We start from the raw sequence: 15,521 nt of genomic DNA, 5'->3' as shown, positions 1-15,521 counted from the left end.
CACAAGGCTTGAATACGCGCACATTCACATACAATCATACAACAAGGGACATTTACAGACACCAGTTAGCCTGATGGCATGGAGCAAATTGGACTACCAAGAGGAGACCTGTACACACACACAAACACACAGAGGCAGTGGGACCGCAACCCTCCATAATAATAATAATTATTATTATTATTAACAAGTTCAAAAAAGTAGATTTTTCACAATATGCAAATAGTCCCATTTGTAATATTTTTTAGCATAAGCCAGGGAATGTTGGGAAAAAGAATTTGGGTAAGACCTAAAGCAGTCATATACATGCATTATCCATACCTTCATAATGCATTATAATGCATTCATAAAGTGTCATAAACGCAGCTATAGCTGTTTATACATAGGCATAACAAATTATAACCATGTGTAATATGCATTATGAATGTTTTATGAAACTCTCATCTGTAATGCACTATAGATATCTTCATAATGGATTTTAATGGTCACGTAATGGTTATAAGAATTAAGGAATAAATGCATTATGGAGGTATTTATAGCGCATTATAGATGAGAAGAGGACCAGGACTAATATATCAGCCATAGGGGAGCCCTGACAAAAAAAGGTTTTAATATCATTGGTATATATGGAGGTCTGGAAGGACATGTAGAGGTTTTTTTTCCCTTGTGTACAATAAGCAAGATTTGCAGTAATGGGAGGAGGCACAATTTATGTGTATATGGAATTTGAAATCCCAAACTCCTTATTGTTATTGCAATTGTCCATCTTTGAAGCTAAAGGAGAATTGTTAACATAATAGTAAATTGTACTTTAGTTTTATAAAAAGATCCATCAAATACCTTTCGAGTTATTGTTTTAGTAATAGAGTTCCAAAACTGCCCTCTTTTTGATATCGCTATGCGGTTCTGCTTCAATTTTGGTGTGATCTATCTCAAAACTTAATAATTTTATTCTGCCCTCCTTACAATACCTCTGCAGAGTTTGAAAAAGATCCATCAAATGGTTATTGAGTTATCATCTTAACGGTATCAAACGTCAAAACTGCCTATTTTTTGGTTATCACTATACACTGCTGATTCACTTTTGGGGCCGTCTATCTTAGAGTTTAATCAGTTTGAGTCCCTCACCCATACAATGGCTGTGCATTTTTTTTTTTTAAAAAAGGACATTTTTTGAGTTATTGACTCAACCAAAGTGTCTGCAATGACGGTGGTGGGGGAGGGGGACCAGTGCTAAAACCATAAGTGTTCCATGAATGCCGGGGAATATAATAAATGAAAACAGATTTTGTGAAAACAAATAACACAACAGTCACTGTCATTTTCTATCAATTCAATGCTTTGTTATTGTGATGGAGATAACGGCTTACAGTATTTCCTCTGTTTCGTTCCAGACAAAGAGTGGGGTTTACTTGCTGCAGGATGGTCACCAGGAGCTGTTCAATGTTCGACTGCACTTAGCTAAAGACATTCTGACTCTTCAAGAGCAAGACGTCATTTGTGTATCAGGCGAGCCATTCTATTCAAGCGTGAGTGATGTTTACTTTCTTGTCCTAATCAATGGTCAGACTGCATGTCTGCATATGACTTGCTGCTGCCCTTTGGTCTGGTCTGTTGACTAACTTTCTATAGCTCAGAAGTATCATGATACAGCATACGGGTAAAAGTGTGTGCACAACAGAGTTGGGGCCATTCTGGAATGCATTCATCAATTCCAATCCAATTCAGGAAATGGAGCTGGAGTTGGAATTTAAATCGTCATGAAATTCGAATAAAATTCCAATTCTGCTCCCCATAGTTTTATTCCAATCCAGTTCCATTTCCTGATTTGGCCTGGAATTGATGAATGCATTCCAGAATGGCCCCAACCCTGATGCACACTCTTATTAATTAAAGGGATCGACTAATTAAACCCAGTGGCGGAACAATTGCACACAAGGCCCCGGGGCAAAACACAGATCGCCCCCCCCCCACGCACGCGCACATGCACACACACATATATCTGGCGGTGCCGAGTTTTAAAGTGTAGTTGCAAGAACACAAAAAACTTAACGAGAGACTTCGACTGTCCCTCACAAAAACTGTAAAGTTTTAGTGGCTAAATTGTGTTTTCTACGCCTTTTCAGACAGGAGGAGATTTGTTTGGCTATGCCTAGAAAATAACGTTGTTACCAGTGTGGAGACCGTCAGAGTTTTACCAAGGACAAAAATTCCACCTCCAGCTTCCTGCCCATCTCATCCATTTCTGTTGCAAAAATTACAGTGTATTGTCTAAGTGAATAGGGTATAAGATAATTAATGTGCACACACCGTCTTTCTCATTCTCATAATGCGTCCATGCCTCTGGTTATAGCCCATTCAAATGTCATGTAGCCTAACTTTCATACAATTTAGACAGCACAGAATCATAAACCTACGTTAACGCATTTATTTATACAACCACATACTGTATTTCCCACATTTTGACATCAGTGATGCAGTGACGATAGTCTCTTTATTTCTTGACGCCAACCCTCCCCATTAATCCGGGCTTGGGACCGGCACCTAGTTGAGCTGGCTTGCTCCCTTAAGTGGCTGGGTTAGGCTAAACTATATACATATTTACAAAGACTACAATAAAACATCTCGAAATATGTAGTCTAACAAAACGCAGTTTAAAGAAGGTAGCGTACCTGGCGAAATTGTAAACAAACAAATTAAAAGGCCCACGACATATAATCGGGCTATATACAGTCGTCAGACGGACAAGGACTTTAGGCAGCCTTTAGACCCTACCCATCATGCACTGCAGTTTTTTGCAAATTCCTCAAACGGAAAACCATTAAAAACAAAAGGAACAGCTTAGTTTGACTTCAGAATATTACTATATATTATATTTTAAGTTTGTTGTAGGAATTTTAGATTTTTTTTTTCTAAAAATGAAAAAATACGCCCACCATAATAAAAATGTATACAAAAAATGACATATATGAAATCGCAAGTCACAGTGAAAGGATAAGTAATATGTTCTATCTGTCAAGAACTCCTGATAAATTATATCAGTATAACTTTATGTATATGGGAGGATCCTCTTTTGGCTGGGGGGAGGGCCCTCTACGATCCAGGGGAGGACCCGGGCCCAGTGGCGGTGGCCCCGCCCACCCCGCCTATAGCTCCGCCCCTGATTACACCCCACCCATTGCTCACACGCATTTATAACTACACAACTGCAATCTCCAGCTACAAACATTGGCAAAAGAATACAAAAGAGATTAGTGACCTTCGACTTCATCATAAGTTGCCATCATTTCAGCAGGACAGTTTGCCAACTTTCGACCCTACTATAGCTGCTCCAGTCAAGTGGTTGGCCACAAACTCACAAGAAGGGACTTGATCACCCAATCAATACCCAACCTGAATGGTAGCAAATCCCACCAGCAGTGTTCCAACATCAAATGATCCGTCTTTCCAAAGAGTAGAGGCTATTATAGCGTTATTGTATCAAAGGCCGGACCAATTTCTTATTAGTAGCCTTGGTTTTGGAATAATATGTTGGACACATACCTTTGGACATACTGTATAGTCTGCAGAGTTGGGTTATTCAGGTTCATAGAGTATAAGTCCTGACCAAAATTTTGTTATAACCAAGCAGTTGAGCATAAAGAGTCACAGTCACAGAGTACTCAACTGGTTAGTTGAAACAAAATCCTGGTCTGGACTTTTACTCTGTGGACCTGAATTATCCACCTCTGATAGTCTGTAATAAAACATGACATGAATTCATAGGGTGTGGCTTGTATTCTGCAAGGCTTCAGCACTTAGCATTTAACCAAAGGCCATAACTAAGTGCCTTTCCGTGTTCTTTATTTTTCATGGCTAGATTTATTCTTTATGTCTTTAGGTTTATGTCGGTATTTAGGTTTCAGTATTGACAGCTTCCTTTTGGTGGTGGTGTCCTTTAAATGTTATCGGCCAGGGTTTTTTTTTTTGTTTTGAATATTTCTTGAGCATCCTCATCATCAGTATAACATTACCATCTTGAAGATTCCGGAAGGGATTTACTGAGACCTCTTGCACTACCCTAGATGCTGAAAAACAAGCAGAGCCAGTGGTCAGAGGAGTATATTGCCATAAAGAAAACTGTTGAACAATGAGAGCCCATTTCTGTGAAAAAAAAATTCATAATGTATGACAAAGGCAAAGTGAAATGAAGTTGTACTCAAATAAAATCTGATTGGGAATATTTGGTAAGCAATGCCTCTAGTCACTCAAATTTAAATTAGCTTGTAATGTTCGCAGTTTGTCAGTAATTTTTCAACTATATTGCTTTGAATTTTAAACTAGTTATAACAATTCAAATCTCTTTATGAATTGTTTTATTATCACTAAATACAACAGAGCCAACATTTCCCATAATTCATTGCATTAGATTATTTCAAACACAGTTTATCCTAAACATGAATGCCAAGCATGAGTCATTTTCATTTAAATAAAAACTCAGTCCACCGTTTTGTCTGTAGTAAACAAACTGCCGCAATATGATTAGTATAGTTCTTCACCTAAGAAAATGCAGCAGTAACTTATGATGTAATTTAGATCAAAAGTGGAATTTGAACATTATGGTTATGAACAGGTGTACTCAAACATTTCACTGGTCTAATATGGTGCCCATTGCCTCAAGTTTAACATTGTTGCACAGCTTAGCTGTTCATAGAAAGCTTTCGTTAAAATGTACATAATTCACGAAATGTAAATGTGCACGATTCTTAGTGTTGTTTCGGGAACTTGGAATGCCTTGTTTCAGTTATTTTAAGGTGAAACTAATTCAATATATTAAAATCAAAGTTAATGCCATTATTCAGTTTTCTAAAGAAATCATAGGTCATTTATTTTGGAATCCCTGGGCATAGCTGTGTCAATTGGCATACTGTAGAAATATAGAACATTTTTCAGTAACAATGTATGAGTGGCATAACGAACATTTTCACTAAATATCATGTTCTTATTAGAAGAATCCCCATGAGTAATTAAACATGGTAATTAACAGATTGTTAATGTTCAGCATGTATAGACTGACTTTCCAATAGGTTTAATGTTGTTGTTGATGATGATGATGATGATGAAGTAGACCAGGGAGAGAAAAAAAATGCTGTTGCTCTCGTTTGCTTTCCTCTTCTGTCCTTCTTCCCACGCCCTTTGGGATTCATTTTCTGAGTCCAGTTGCTGTGCCCCCTATCTCTCTGCCAGCAGATTCCCTTGGCTGTGACATGTCAATCTTATCTCTCTTCATGCCACTAATGCTGACTCTTCAGCCTCTTGCACATTCAATTTCCAGCACACTCAGGGTCCCTGTTGCCCAAACTCCCCAAATTTTATTGATATTCTAAGACTGGCTGTTTTCTGTCTCCCCATCATTTCTGGCAGTACGGTTGTTGCCTCTAAATCACTTTGTTTTGGGAAGGCCAATTTATATCTATCAACAGGGCTACCACTAACAGCTATTTTGCTATGGATTCACGTATAGACAGGGCTTTAGATAACAGACGCTGGCTTTTCGGAAGTATAAAGATATCGCTTTCTCCCTCATTTCGATAAGCAGTCTAGTAGTATGTCTAAAATATTAATGAGATGTGAATTGTGATGCCCACAAGTTAGTAATCTGTATCAATCCAGCATATCTTTATGTTTATTAAATTGGGTTAGTGGAGCACGCCACATGGTAGCGTTTCGGTAAATCATGGAAGTGATTATTGGTTAATTAATGTATTAAGTAAGCATGTACTACCACATTATTCATGTCCCCTCCACTAAACTTACCCAATTGTTATAATGAATTGAAGCATCTTAGAAATCATAAGTGTGATTTCGTTAAAATAGTTTTTAAAACGATGGGTCGATTTAAAACATTGATGTCGACTCATCGCAGAAGCCCTGCCTATCACAAAAAATTCCACAAAGATCCTTGGCAGTGGCAACAATGCCTCTTATTTCTGTTCCAACAGTTGACACTAGCTGACGCCTATAACCTTCCTCCTCATCCTCTTTCTGTTAGCTTTGCCATTCCTTTTTCTTATTAGGGGCAGAAATGTATTATTTAAACAATAGTAGATGAAGGCTGTCTCCAGCTTAAAATATTGCATCTGTGAATATGTTGGTCTTCTACACACAGAGTGACACATTTCTTCAGGGTGTCACTTGACTGTCATACTTTCTTACAACCCAAAGACCTGGGGCCTTCATCACCAACCCAAATTTCTTGCATAGTAGGATAATTTTGAGGCCAAGTTGAGGTAACTTTGGCTTTCTAATATCATTTCTTAGCGGGATACATCGCCACGGTAACTCACGCTACACGGCAAACCTTCTCCGGAGGTTCGGGTCACTGATCGCAAACAGAGCTTGGACCAGTGAAAGAGAAGCATCGTAACCTGGAATCAAGTCCAAGCACACGCAGTATTTTGTTAGAGAACACACAAAGAATAATAATAATTGATACTTTATTAAGAAAAGCATATATGAATCATAAACCAGATACTCATGTCCAGGTAAATGAACAGAAGATTGAAAACCAGTAGATACAACACAGAGAAATTGCAAAATTCAAAAACACAAGCTGAAAACAAGACAAGCAGTAGATCATTTGGACAATGTACCCAGACATAGGCTGTCTGGAATCCCAATGCTTAGCACAGCTGAGTGAAGCACAACCCATTGCAAAGATGTGACTGTAAACAAGTCCTCATATATTCAAACAATAATGAGCCAAATGTGCTCTAAAATTCCTGTTTGGCCAGACTGGGCATAATGGAATGGAAGCTAAACAGACAGAGACAGATTTGATGATCATCCTCTTGGAGGTTTGATATCTGTGACTCACCACATTTTTCAATGTGCACACTCAATGTAACAGGTGTCACAAGAAAGTATTCAGCAAATCGCGTCAAATATATACAGTATATAAAAAAAATGACAACAAACCCATTTTCAAAATGAGTCACGGAAATTCTGAATGCTTTCATTCTGGTTTCTATCACCCCATTCTTTCCTTATCAGATTTAATCTTTCTTAACTTGACATAACTTCCTGTAAGAATTGTACAGACAGTCACAATCATGGCAATGGGCCTACTTAACATTATGATACTTGCATATTAAGGTTAATACATATAAAATTGCTTACAGATGCTGAGGATCTTGTGGCTAGATCTCCTCATCTTGTCCTCCTGAAAGCACAGCACCAAACTCATCAGGCTGCGTCTCTGCCCTGCATCAAAACATGTCTATAATTTCAGCTTCACATTGGAGCAAAGAATCAACAGGGGGACATTTGGAGAATAGTTTGCATCAAAAATGATCTAACTCATGCATCATAAAGCTACTTTTTAAACATTTGTTAATTTCCTTTTTGTAAATAATGTACTGGTACTAGACAACTTTTTTTGTTTTGTTCTTTCACATTGGCATGCTACGGAGCCCCTGAAAAGACTTGTGCAAAAAATAATAAAATGCTGTCACTTTCTCGTGTGCACGACTTGTTTTCGCGTGCGAACGAGATAATTTCGCGTGCACACGAGACACTTTCACGCGCGCACGCGAAAGTAACATTTCATTTTTTTTCGCAGGTCCCTTCAGGATCTCCGTACTTCGCAGTGTTTCTTACTTAATTTGTTTATTTAGTAGACACTTTTATCCAAAGCAACATACATTTTGATAGAGCATGGTGTGGTCTGTCCCACGAGCGGGCGGGGGAATTAAGGACCTTTCTCAAGGGCCCATCAGTGAAATTGAGATTTGAGCTATGATGTTCTGACAACATCTACAGCATCCTATGCTGCAAAGCCACACACTAATTGTCTTCCTTCGATAAGTTGATGGCCCTGACTTCAAATGTGAACATAATTCTAAACACAGATTCTCAAATTGGCGTTTTCCACTGCTCTCCTATTGTCCCGATAAGACATCCTTCCCATCAGCACACAGTACACTTCAGACTTTCCCGGACCAACTTCCATTCATGTCACCTTTCACATAATGTTGTGATTCTAGTGAAGCATGAGACTGAGACAGAGAAAGAATCGGAAACTGCTTTTTTGTTTTCGTATGTTTTCACTAATGCTACTAGCTAATCCAAAGATGATCAGGCTAGGCACGATGACGATGATAACGTGAAGGGATGAGCACATGGGAAGGACGAACTGAACAACAATCAAATTGAACTAACAACTAATTTGAAGAAGAGAGAAAACACCTAAAACACGCAATTAACATAAAATTATCGTACAACACCAGATATGCAAATTAATTAGATTCAGTCACATGTCACTTCCTGGAGCCTGACATTACGATGTCCAGTTTCCAGAAACCTACCTGCTTACATTCACCTCCTAATACACCACTGGGAACCTGAACCTGAGTTAAAGTACACTGCCGAAGAAAATTAATCTTAAAAATGGCATTTGTCAGAATATAGAAAAAAACTGTGACTATCTCGACCCACTGAAGGAATATATAAAAGTAGTTATTACAGATTATATGCTTACAAATGTCTTTCCATTAGGAATGATTGATGTTGGTGATCATAGCGACGTATTTTTAAAGTTAAAAAAGCGAGACAGTTGAGGAATGAATGCGGAAAATTTAATAAGAGCATTGGATTAAGCTAATGAGCCTGATCCTCTCTCTGGATACTGTTTGGTGGCAAGTGAATTTGTGCAATTAGTTTTTTTTTTAATCATACTAGACAGTCTAGGATGGGAAATATAGGAGATATTGACCGTTTATTCAATTTTATTTGTTGGATGATGAAAAATCCTAGTAGCTGAGTGAAACGTAAAATAAGGCAGGCAGCCATAAGACTTTAAATAGAAAGAGGGTATCGACAGCCATGTGGGAGCTGGAGAAATTCAACAGAATATCACTGCATGACTGAGCTAATAAAGCTGATCATGTTTGATGTCAGGTTGGCAGGACCAGCTGCTTAGAGCACAGCTACTGTAAGGTCAGTGATCAGGATCATTCGAAGGAGGCTTTATGTCGAGACGTAGCTCGCATGCAGTTTACAAATAAACAATAAACAACACTGCAAATTAAATGAATTGCTTGTGGCCGGGATTCCTATTTGGTCCAGGCAGATAAAACGATAGACAGAAATTCCTAGACAATAGCAAGAAAATGGAAAAGAGGAAGCTGCTTTTCAGCATTTGTTCCCAGTTCAGCTTTTGCTTTAGTGTGAGTTTTTCCAGCTGTTATCTCAGTCAGAGAGTGTCAGGGAGGGAGACACGTTTAGTGTTTGAAGGGTCCACCTTACAGTCTTGTTACGTTAAGCACGCTCAGTCAAAGCTTTCTCACCACTGCGCTCTCCAGCTGCTCTCCCCACTGCAGTCAGACACAGTGAGCTGCAGTGCTGCTATCTGCTCCGTATTATTTCTGTATTTAAGAGCTGTGTTCATACACACACACATACATATTCTGTCTTACAAAATCACTATTATTATCATTATTATTATATAATGATTACATACTAAAATATGTGAAGTATATCAGTAGTGCTTAAAACCAGAGATGGGCTAATGGTCACACTCTGTTTACTCTGCGCTGGGAGAGATTCTGCTAACCCCCACCCCCCGCAGCAAGAAAACAAATCTTGTCAATACATTTGTGTTAAAGACATTAAAAACATAGCACAGTATATCTGGTTGCTAACTTGATACATAGTGAAGTATGGAACCTAGTGTGAATAGCTGCAATGAAGGAATTTCTTCTGAAGTCTTTCACTCTCTCTTTTACGCCCCCTAATCGAATGGCACCCTAGGCGATCGCCTATGTGGGCCAGCCCTTTCGGTTATAAATGGGATATGATAAAATGTAATGTCATGTATATATTTTCCTGGAAGGGCACTATGTCTACAACCTTCAGGGGTTGGACAATGAGATTGAAACACCTGGTTGATAATGCTTGAGGTTTCACACCTATATGTGCAGGGTCTGATGGCCAATCTTCACTGATTGCACATTCCATCAGTAAGAGCAGAGTGTGAAGGTTGAATCAGCAGAGTAACAGCACAGCTGTACATAAAATACTGCTATCCATACAACATAATGGGAGACGTATTGGAGTTCAATGGAGGACAGATTGTTGGTGCACATCACGCTGGTGCATCTGTGACCAGGACAGCAAGTCTTTGTGGTGTATCGAGAGCCACGGTGTCTCGGGGAACGTCGGCATACTGCCACGAAGGACGGGTCACGTCCAAGAGGAGTAACTGTGGTTGCAAGAGGTAGCTGTCTGAAAGGGATGTCCGTGTATAACTCCAGAGTATCTCCAAAAAACATAAAACTTCAGCTACCAACATACTGGAAAATTAAATGCACACTTCAACTCCCCTGTTTCCACCAGAACTGTTCATTGGGAGCTCCACAGGGTCAATATTCATGGTCAGGCTGCTGTAGCCAAACCATTGGTCACTGGCCAAACGTCAGTTTCAGTGGTACCAGCAGCGTAAATCTTGGGCTGTGGACAATGTGAACCATGTATTGTTCTCCGACGAGTCCACCTTCACTGTCTTCCCCACGTCTGGTGACGAGTCCACCTTCACTGTCTTCCCACATCTGGTGACGAGTCCACCTTCACTGTCTTCCCACATCTGGTGACGAGTCCACCTTCACTGTCTTCCCACATCTGGTGACGAGTCCACCTTCACTGTCTTCCCCACGTCTGGCGACGAGTCCACCTTCACTGTCTTCCCCACGTCTGGCGACGAGTCCACCTTCACTGTCTTCCCCACGTCTGGCGACGAGTCCACCTTCACTGTCTTCCCCACATCTGGTGACGAGTCCACCTTCACTGTCTTCCCCACATCTGGTGAGGAGTCCACCTTCACTGTCTTCCCCACGTCTGGCGACGAGTCCACCTTCACTGTCTTCCCCACGTCTGGCGACGAGTCCACCTTCACTGTCTTACCCACGTCTGGTGACGAGTCCACCTTCACTGTCTTCCCCACATCTGGTGACGAGTCCACCTTCACTGTCTTCCCCACGTCTGGTGACGAGTCCACCTTCACTGTCTTCCCCACATCTGGTGACGAGTCCACCTTCACTGTCTTCCCACATCTGGTGACGAGTCCACCTTCACTGTCTTCCCCACGTCTGGCGACGAGTCCACCTTCACTGTCTTCCCACATCTGGTGACGAGTCCACCTTCACTGTCTTCCCCACGTCTGGTGACGAGTCCACCTTCACTGTCTTCCCCACATCTGGGAGAGTTACAGTGTGCAGAAGCCCCAAAGAGACTTACCACCCAAACTGCACCCAGAGAGCAGCATGGGGATGGATCAGTGATAGTTTGGGCTGCGATATCATGGCGTTCCATAGGCCCACTACTTGTTCTACACGTCACATTGTAATCCATGTCAAAACAACACCTTTGCGGAGCCCTGTCTCCTTTTCACCACACTCCATCGCCATTTAGAGCAGTGCATTCTCACTTTCTGCACCATTTAAAAGTGCTACTTCTGAGGTGCACCGTGACAGATCCAGTGAGGTGTGGTTCACTCTTTTGCTGTAGATTAGCAGTTAAATGTGCTTAAGTACGGAGGGAACAGGTACTAGTTTCAGGCCCACTGCGATATTAATGAGGAATTTTATCGCATATATCACATAATTAGGTTTGTAAATGGGAATAATTGTAATTATGGAATAATACAAAATACTACTACAACTACTAGCAGTACTGCAACTTCTTCTATTACTACTAGAGGTACTCATCGCGTTACAGTGGTCCGACATGCGATATTTTGACTTTACTATGGTACAATAGCAATGCACATCCAGTAGCCAAGTTTGAATTTTGATCTGCCCCCCAGCTAACGATCTGCCATGCAATACTTCCTACTGGTGCCATGCACTGGCAGCACTTTATTGTCAACACACCCATGTACAAGCATACAGTGTTGAAATACCATTTCCCTTGACCCCCCCCCCCCCCCCCCCCACGTAAATACAAATACAGTAATCAATGTATGTAGTGATCATGAGCATATACGTCTCAAAGGGTGTTTAACAATATATTTGCTTACTTTTCAATTACTGGTATTTAGTTATAGTTAATGCTTGTTTATAATATTTAGTGACAGTTGTTACTTGTTACCATTATAAAATATCATAGAAATTGTTCCAATGTTCCTTGGAATCTAACCCCATTGTAAGTCAGGAAGAACTCATTACTAATTGTAATAATAATAATAATTATTATTATTATTATTGGCTTGTAGGATGCAATCATTAAACATGAATTCCCGTGACATACAGACAGTAGGATTGCAAATTCACCTTGTCAGAAGCACTCACATGTAAATGTGCGTGTGCACAACTGTTGCAGATTAAATTAACCTTAAAGGACACCAGAGGAGTAAGCGGCCCTCCCTCACCATTCAGCTGCACAAGACGCACGATCTGAAGATAAGCTTTGTCCGCGGGGCTCCCTGTTCATTATGTGGTGATGATGTTTTCCGTGCTACGTGCGATCTGGGTGGTAGTGAGATATAGCGCTCTGCACGATCAGCATGGGGGTGGGGGGGTGAAGTGGCAGGCCGCAGGGCACCGGGACATGAAGAGGATGGTGATTAATGAACAGACGAAAGGGACAGCAGCAGAGGGAGGTGTAACACAGGGGTTGATATTAATGGCTTATGGCGTTTTGGCAAAACAAAATAGATTATGTGCACTGGATAATGGCTTTTCCGTCCACTACTACAAACATATCTGAAAGTAATGTGAAAAAGCCTGACAAAGAAAATCGCTGTTGTGCAGCATTATTCAACCGTAATCTAACTGAGCATACAAAATAATTTATCTTTACATTTGGGTTCCACATCCTATGAATGTCATGTCCATAAGATTCTAAGAACACATATATAATACAGTATATTCATTTCATAAAGCATTGTGAACATGGCTATATATATTTGTAATAAGGCATAACCCATTATATCCATATTATGCATGATGAACACTCTATGAAGCTCTCATCTATAATGTATAATCTATCTATCTATTATAATCACCGTTATAATGCCTTATGACTGACAATAGAAGATGTTGTAATGCTTTTTTAATTCTTATACCAACTTTTATAGATGACACCTTTAATTGAAATGTTACCTATATGTGTAATGCTGGTTGTAAACAAACTGCAAGTTTTTGTGTAATATTGACCTCATATCTATGAAGTATATGTATATAATAATCTGAATCATTGAACGATTACTATTAAATTTGATTCTCTCAAAAAAGGTGTTGTTAAATTGCTAGTTTTACATGTTATTAAGCTACTAGTTTTATTAAATCAGAGTTCAGTATGACATAAAACAGGTGCCGGTTGGAATCAACTAATCGTTTAAACATCTTCATGAATATCAAAACTCCCAAGGTAGCATGGAATAAAATGGTCAGTTTATCTATAATGATTATTCCCTTTGAACATTTTCTTCTTAAAATCCAGAAGCACAGCCTAATCTTTCACCTTTGTTAGCAGAAGTCTTCCCTGCACCAAAATGTGCTCTGTTTTTTATCGATTCATGCGTATATTATGCAGAAATCTTTTGGCATTACCAAATGACATCAGGTAAACAGTCTAGTCTGAGAGTATCTCTTCTAAAATGTCACAGTTTTTCATAGATTAATGTTTTGCCAGAGTGCAAAACAAGTTTAGTAAACATCATATGAATATGAAGGAGATTGTTTCTGTGTACAGAATTATTCTGTAGACATTACAGCATTAATGTATGTAGACATTAAAGGAGACGGTACTATGGAAATCTGATTGATTTCAATTACTCATTAGGGACAGAGAAATTGTGTTTAATACAAAGCAGGAAGCTGGCCACTGAACATGCAATTACATAGGGGCGGACTTTGCCATTAAAAGGGCAGGCGACCACCTGGGACCCCCGAAAATTTTGAAGACAGAATTTCCAGAAGTTGCATTTATGGATGTAAGATAATATGATCATTAAAGTTACAGCAACTCATCTGTTATTTGCGTTTTTAGCGTCCCGGCTGTAATGGACTATTCATACTATTCTAGCGGAAGCTACCGGTTGTCTCTCTGCCAAATGAACCTGTACAAAGTAGCCAAACAGGAGACGAAAACGGCGCAAAGACACTAGACTAACATGACATCACCCGTGTCTTTGATACTATCCTGATAGAGTGGTAGACAAATTGCAAGCAGGCAGGAAGTTAATCAAACTAAAATTCAAGACTAACCTCACTAAAAGACGGACCAGTTAAACTTCTTCAATCTGACCAATCAATCCGCTGATGTAATCCCCCTCTCCACCAATCGACAGCACTCCCCCCCCCCCCGATAGGTAAGTATTAGCACTGGCACCTCGCACTTTGATTAGCATATTATTGATGTCCCATCATTTTTAACTCGTTCCTCTTTCAGCTCCAATAAAATAGCTCAAATAGCCCACTTAGGGGGCCCCTACCCATGTAAGCCTAGGGCCCCCAGAGAGGTCAGTCTGCCTCTGCTAATTGGTCATTTAATTTGGATCTTCTAGAGTCATGCCTAGCGTTGTGGAATCCTGCTTTGGTTTCTTGATTAAAGTTCAGATGGATTACTTTTTTAATGCCAGTTAGTTTGTACTTCAGATATCACATGGCTTGATCTTACAAGGAATTGTACACAGCAATTTAATTGGCAGTATGTCCAAGAATTTAGTTCAGTTCACAGCATCATTCAAAAGTCTTCATGCAATCCATCCTCTAAATTATTATAGATTTCTACAAAGCCCAATGAAAAGTTCTGACCATATACATGATTGATCCAAGAATGAATATTCTTAAATTTAAAGCGAAAATGTAGAAATCTGGTTTTGTTCACTTAAAAGCAATGAATGATTATCAGGAGCTTTCTGATGCAATACTTAAAAGAGCAAAAGTTGTTTAATTTTATATGTGTGTATGTGGGTTTTCGCTGCCACTCCCTAATTAGATTACTAATTAGAGGACTGATTGGCTGAAGAGTCCTCACACCTGGGTTTGAACAGCTGACCTACCGGTTATCCCAAAAACCTGCACACACACCGGCCCTTTGCAGATAAGATTGGCCACCCCTGGTATAGGGACAGTCTGTTGGTGCTGTGTCATACACTCACTCACTTTTCATTGTAATTTACAGTGGGTTTGTGTATTTCATATGCATGTTTAAATAGGCTGAAAATCAAACACTCATTTGCCTCTCTCCGCAGCGCCAGCCTGATAATACACAGACATAAAAAGGGCTTGCAAATTTGATTTCCCACTCCTAAAATGATATAATTTAGTATCTCACAGCACGGCCATTCACAGTCGTGATAAAAAGGAACAGTAATAGAGCTGCCTTAATAGCAGACAAGTGTTAATAGAATTATTGTCCGCGTCTGCAACAGTAAATATAAACAGAAGCAGGACCACAAAGAAATGGAGAAGGAGCTGTCCCTCTTTCCAGAAATCCTTTATAATCGTCTGCTGTGGGGGGGGGGGGGGGATTTCCTTATTTGG

At 39.9% G+C, this 15,521-nt stretch overlaps 1 protein-coding gene across 4 annotated transcripts in view; it reads left to right on the top strand.

Annotated features, from left to right (window-relative positions):
• Positions 1-15,521, top strand: part of sntg1 (syntrophin, gamma 1) — a 157,142-nt gene that overhangs the window by 88,038 nt on the left and 53,583 nt on the right. For all 4 annotated transcript variants that reach the window (XM_023841741.2, XM_072710893.1, XM_023841742.2 and 1 more), the window contains one exon: positions 1,392-1,526. In XM_023841741.2, the coding sequence (XP_023697509.1) occupies positions 1,392-1,526 (135 nt within the window). The remainder of the gene's footprint in view (positions 1-1,391; positions 1,527-15,521) is intronic.

Source organism: Paramormyrops kingsleyae, chromosome 4 (assembly GCF_048594095.1).
Source record: "Paramormyrops kingsleyae isolate MSU_618 chromosome 4, PKINGS_0.4, whole genome shotgun sequence".
NCBI classification, from domain to species: domain Eukaryota; kingdom Metazoa; phylum Chordata; class Actinopteri; order Osteoglossiformes; family Mormyridae; genus Paramormyrops; species Paramormyrops kingsleyae.
Note: the sequence above shows the minus strand (reverse complement) of the source record. Positions and strands in the feature narration are given on the sequence as shown.